Source organism: Phragmites australis, chromosome 1 (genome assembly GCF_958298935.1).
Source record: "Phragmites australis chromosome 1, lpPhrAust1.1, whole genome shotgun sequence".
Classification (NCBI taxonomy): Eukaryota; Viridiplantae; Streptophyta; class Magnoliopsida; order Poales; family Poaceae; genus Phragmites; species Phragmites australis.
Genome location: NC_084921.1, coordinates 54,291,145 through 54,296,377, shown reverse-complemented (window position 1 = coordinate 54,296,377; position 5,233 = coordinate 54,291,145). Strand labels below are relative to the sequence as shown.

The following is a 5,233-nucleotide window of genomic DNA, read 5'->3' as shown; positions in this document are numbered from 1 at the left end:
CAGTGGGACTGTCGTCACAAGGAAACTCCGAAAACTGCAGTAGCGCCCCTCCATCTCGGCAAAGGCCGGCAAGCGGCATCGCTGATCAGCTGGCAGAGGGTGTTTGTTGGCCTCGCCTGGGCGGCCGTCGGAGGTGTGGCAGCTCTCAGCTCCGGCGAAGCCATCAACTTGCACGGTGACTCACAGTGTTTACCTGCTGAAGTGGCAGCAATGGAAAGGAGCAGCAGCGACAAGCACTTCATCCTCGTGCACGGCCTGTCGCACGGCGCGTGGTGCTGGTACAGGGTGGTGGCGAGGCTGCGCGCCGCGGGGCACCGGGTGACCGCGCTCGACATGGCCGCGTCGGGCGTCCACCCGGCCCGCATCGACGAGGTGGCGTCGTTCGAGGACTACTCGCGGCCGCTGCTGGACGCGGTGGCCGCGGCCCCGGACGGCGAGAGGCTGGTCCTGGTGGGGCACAGCCTCGGCGGGCTCAACGTCGCCCTCGCCATGGAGAGGTTCCCGCGGAAGGTCGCGGCGGCCGTGCTCCTCGCCGCGTGCATGCCGCGCGTCGGCAGGCACATGGGCATCACCATCGAGGAGGTTAGCTGCCTGAAACGGTTCTCGGTCAATTCGAGATTGCTAACATCACCGCTGCCTTGATTCAATTACTCAGTCGATTTCATCTTCGCCTTCTTTGATTTCTGAATGCTAGATTAATGTGCATCACCTTAATCATTCATCTAATTTTCTTTTGTTCATGCTAGTTCATGAGGACGATCACACCAGATTTCTTCATGGATAGCAAAACGATGGTTCTCAACACCGAACAAGGAGCAAGAACTGCAGTTCTACTTGGCCCCAACTTATTGGCGACGAAATTGTATGATCAAAGCCCAGCCGAGGTAACAAAACTACTTTTGCTCCAAATTCAGGGCCCAGGCTATGAAATTCTACCGCACTTGTTCCGATCACAAATAGATGTCGTTAAGGACATCGGCGGTCTCCAATATTCTCATGTACTGATTATTATCTTTACTAATTACTCCATGTGATGATGAAAGTTGTGAAAAATACTTTTTTTATGGCAAATCTACTAATGTGATTTCCAATATATGTGGGGAAAAATGTACCAATGAATAAAGCTCCAAAACTGGCAGGCATGAAACGTGGTGCTCATGAGAATTGTTCCTGGCAGGATCTGGAACTGGCGAAGTTGTTGGTGAGACCTGGTTGCCAGTTCATGGACGACCCACTGATGAAGGATGAGACGCTGCTCACGGATGGCAACTACGGATCGGTGAAGAGGGTGTTTGTGATCGCCAAGGCTGATACTAGCAACACCGAGGAGATGCAGCGCCGGACGGTCGATTTAAGCCCCGGCGCGGAAGTCGAGGAGATCGCTGGAGCCGATCATATGGCCATGCTTTCCAAACCGGGGGAACTGTATCATGTTCTGGTCAAGATTGCCAACAAGTACGACTGAGTTGGAGATGGTTGAGCTACAAGGCTCGTATTCCTTTTTTTTCGTTTGGGAAATCTGAAATTATCAATAGTCCGTTTCAGGCTTCTATTTGCACTGTCCAAGTACGATGCAAGTTTGTAACCCGAGTTCTAAAATAAGTTCTTGATCCATTTGATGTTATTTTCACTGGTGCGATGTATCTTGTATCCAAGTCAGGCCCAAACAAAGGCACGTTTTCTTAGTTGCATTTGACTGTTCGTTTCTTCTTGCGCCATAAGTTCCCGATGTTCCTTAAAAAAAATCTACCTTTTAAAAAAAAAAATATTCATTGTCATTTGGCGGACGGGACGGCGGGAAACATGGCCATAAGATGATGATCAACTTGAAGGAAAAGAAACACACTGACAATTTCTTACATCTCAGCTCTCTATAAATCTCAAGACCTGCTGCGCTACAACACCGTGAATTCGAAGCAGAGGCAGCAATCGATCGCAAAACTCGGATCCAAACACACAGCAATGGAAGGCGGCGGCAAGCATTTCCTCCTGGTGCACGGCCTCTGCCACGGCGCGTGGTGCTGGTACAAGGTGGTCGCCTCGCTCCAGGCCGCGGGGCACCGCGTCACCGCGCTCGACCTCGCCGCGTCGGGCGCCCACCCGGCGCGCCTCGACGAGGTGTGCTCCTTCGAGGAGTACTCGCGCCCGCTGCTCGACGCTGTCGCCGCCGCGCCGGACGGCGAGAGGCTGGTCCTCGTGGGCCACAGCCACGGCGGGCTCAGCCTCGCGCTCGCCATGGAAAGGTTCCCGCGCAAGATCGCCGCGGCCGTGTTCGTGGCCGCGGCGTTGCCGTGCGTTGGCAAGCACATGGGCGTCACGACCGAGGAGGTACGGACGTGCTCTATCATTCCAAACTGACACGTCACAAGTAACCCCTACATACATGTTAACGTATCGTTTTTAAAATTCGCTTACAGCTCAGTTTTATCCTCGAGTAAAAAGGTTAACTGTAGATGCTATGCTTGGAGTATTACAACCTCAACAAATGTTTTCTCTCTCTGGCTATTTTCTTATGACGCAGTTCATGAGAAGAACTGCTTCAGAAGGACTCATGGACTGCGAAATGGTCGCCATTAACAACAACAGCCAAGGTGTAGGACTAGGAGTAGCAATCCGGATGGGTCCAAGGTTCATGGCAGAAAAGTATTACCAGCAAAGTCCAGCTGAGGCACGCAACATCCTCTCGATTCCCTGATACTTGTCCTAGTCGCTACTGGACAAGATTGACACGTACGCGCGTCACATCGGCATGATCAATAATACTTCTGCGATGCATTGCAGGATTTGAAGCCTGGCAACCAGTTCATGGGCGATCCACTGATGAAGGACGAGACGCTGCTCACGGATGGCAACTACGGGTCGGTGAAGAAGGTGTACGTGATCGCCAAGGCCGACGGCTCCAGCACCGAGGAGATGCAGCGCTGGATGGTCGCGATGAGCCCCGGCACTGAAGTCGAGGAGATCGCCGGAGCCGACCACGCCGTCATGAGCTCCAAGCCCAGGGAACTCTGCGATGTCCTGGTCAAGATAGCCGACAAATACGACTAGAATCGGAGAAATAAATACTGGTGCTTGTAGTATATATATAGATATGTATGTCGTGAACTATACAAGCTCGCACGCTGAGCATTGGTGTGGAAATAAAATACTCAAGTTTCGTTCGAATTGCAGCTTGTTTCTCAGTTCTTGCTCGGCTTTTATCGTAGTTTAGTGGCTCAGCAGAAGCTGGAGGTTGACGATCAATCTGCGAAGCTTCCATACCTCGCCGGCGTTCTTCCACGCCAAGTCAAGGCGGGGGGGGGGGGGGGGAGCGCTGGAGAGCGACACTCTGTACCCAATTTCTACCTGGGGTGATCGGTAAACGAAATAACGACCACCCCAATAATACCTGATAATCCCCAATTGACGGCGGCACGGAGGAGCTAAATTCGAGCGGAAATTCACAGAGAAGGGGGATGGATCTAAGAATCATCATGCAAAGTTTCGGACTTTGATTCGATCTCTAGAGAGAGAAATTAAAAGGGGAAATCGCTGCCGGGTGGTCGGTAAATGAAATGAAGACCACCCTGGAAAATCAGCAACTGCAGTTTTGCTGGTAGCACGGACGAGCTAAAATTCATGGAGAAGAAACGGAGATCGAAGAGACATCCTTCAAGAATTCAGAGTGTAATACGGTCTGTAGAGGGAGAAATTGAGCTCGAGAAGAACTTGTGCATGCAGATATGTGCAGAACAAGCAGAGCTAGCAGGTCTGCTTGTAACAATGGCCAGAGTACTTGGCACAGAGATTGATCAGCTCAGCCCTCCTGAGGTAGGTAACAATGCCCATCAGTTCCTGAAACACAAATGGTCTAGTCACACTCTTCCTGCTTCCTCTGATGGTGCAATGCAGGATCTGACGCTGGTGATGCTGTCACGACGGTTCCTGAATGATGCGGCGATGAAGGGTAGAGTCCTGACAGCGGAGAGGTACGGCGCGGTGAGGCGCGTGTGCGTCCTCGCCTAGGACGACGCGGCGTAGTCGGCCGAGTTCCAGCGGCCGATGGCCTCGAGGAGCCCCGGCACCGAGGTGTAAGTAGCGGGTAGGTGTAACGAGAGAAAAGAGAGAAACAGTAAGAAAAAAGAAAGAAATAATTTTTAAGAAGATCTAAAAAATTTGAGTTGAACAGAAAGATTTGATTAAAAATCATAATGCATCGAAAAATTGTTAAATTGATTTTTTAATTAATAGTGGTGTGCGCATATTTAATTAGTATTTTAATTTAATTCATTAAAATAGTGGTATGTACCGAACAGCTGTATGGCCAAAAAGGTGGTCAGGGATGAGATGTAATGTGAATAATAGATGGATAGAGGTGTAAGCCTGTTTAATTAATATTTTAATTCAATCTTAAATATTAATTATTTTATTTGAATTCAATATTGATGATTTAATTAGCATGGTTAATTACTTAAATATTTAGCATTGTTAAGTATTGTATCATTTAATTTATATTGTTAATTTATTTATTATTTATTAAGGGGCCTAATTAGTTGTGTATCATATATACTATATCTAAGTAGTTATTTTATTATATGTAACTTTATTTAGTACATTCGGTATGATTTTTCATATTTATTATGAAGAACCTTCCGTAGTTTTGCACGGGAGCCTCGTAACAATTCAGAACTGTCAATACGTAGATAGTTTGATTGAGGTACCTAATGACTTAGATGGTCTGAAATCACATGTTATGGGTTTTTTACGTGTAAACCAAAAATCACATACTGTTGTCTTGGAGGGTGTGTGGCAACGGCTTGTTCCAAACAGATTGGTCATTATTCATACATTATTCAAGATGAGAAGGAATAACCTAATCTAAGTCGTGGCCGAATTACATGCAAGACATTTTTGTTCTACGTTAAACGCTCCGCTCCAGTATGTAACCACTGAGGACCTTAGGGCCCTCTTGCACGAGTAGCGTCAAACATATCTTAGGATGTGCGAACTGATCGACTATCCTTCTGTTCTAGGTTTATCTAGGAGGCAAAGAACAATAATGATGTTACCCGACCAGTATGCATATCATATTGAGGTTTATAATTTTCTATGTGGTCACCCTACTGATCTTTTTTCTATTGATTCCAATACTACTCTTTTGCGTTAGGTGTTCTCGGAAGACGCACATTTGATCAACAAAGATATCATAAACTTCTTGGTAATGTATATACTCTTCGACGAGGGTATCATGCCA

The 5,233-nt window shown here is 48.0% G+C and overlaps 2 protein-coding genes across 2 annotated transcripts; both read left to right on the top strand.

Annotated features, from left to right (window-relative positions):
- LOC133928274 (probable esterase PIR7A) lies at window positions 1–1,678 on the top strand. Its single transcript, XM_062374534.1, has 4 exons — window positions 1–133; window positions 209–582; window positions 747–884; window positions 1,178–1,678. Exons 2-4 carry the CDS (start codon window positions 211–213, stop codon window positions 1,463–1,465), a joined length of 798 nt encoding a protein of 265 aa, XP_062230518.1. The 5' UTR covers window positions 1–133; window positions 209–210; the 3' UTR covers window positions 1,466–1,678.
- Window positions 1,679–1,814: 136 nt separating this feature from the next.
- On the top strand, window positions 1,815–3,165 carry LOC133928284 (esterase PIR7B-like). The gene is made up of 3 exons (XM_062374546.1): window positions 1,815–2,328; window positions 2,522–2,668; window positions 2,782–3,165. Exons 1-3 carry the CDS (start codon window positions 1,963–1,965, stop codon window positions 3,046–3,048), a joined length of 780 nt encoding a protein of 259 aa, XP_062230530.1. The 5' UTR covers window positions 1,815–1,962; the 3' UTR covers window positions 3,049–3,165.
- The last annotated feature ends 2,068 nt before the right edge of the window (window positions 3,166–5,233 follow it).

Bases quoted from the DNA above. Each gene is read 5' to 3' on its own strand.
- LOC133928274 (XM_062374534.1), top strand. From the start codon at position 211: ATGGAAAGGAGCAGCAGCGACAAGCACTTCATCCTCGTGCACGGCCTG. The intron at 583-746 runs GTTAGCTGCCTG...TGTTCATGCTAG, and splicing joins TGGGCATCACCATCGAGGAG to TTCATGAGGACGATCACACC. The intron at 885-1,177 runs GTAACAAAACTA...TGTTCCTGGCAG, and splicing joins ATGATCAAAGCCCAGCCGAG to GATCTGGAACTGGCGAAGTT.
- LOC133928284 (XM_062374546.1), top strand. From the start codon at position 1,963: ATGGAAGGCGGCGGCAAGCATTTCCTCCTGGTGCACGGCCTCTGCCAC. The intron at 2,329-2,521 runs GTACGGACGTGC...CTTATGACGCAG, and splicing joins TGGGCGTCACGACCGAGGAG to TTCATGAGAAGAACTGCTTC. The intron at 2,669-2,781 runs GCACGCAACATC...GATGCATTGCAG, and splicing joins ACCAGCAAAGTCCAGCTGAG to GATTTGAAGCCTGGCAACCA.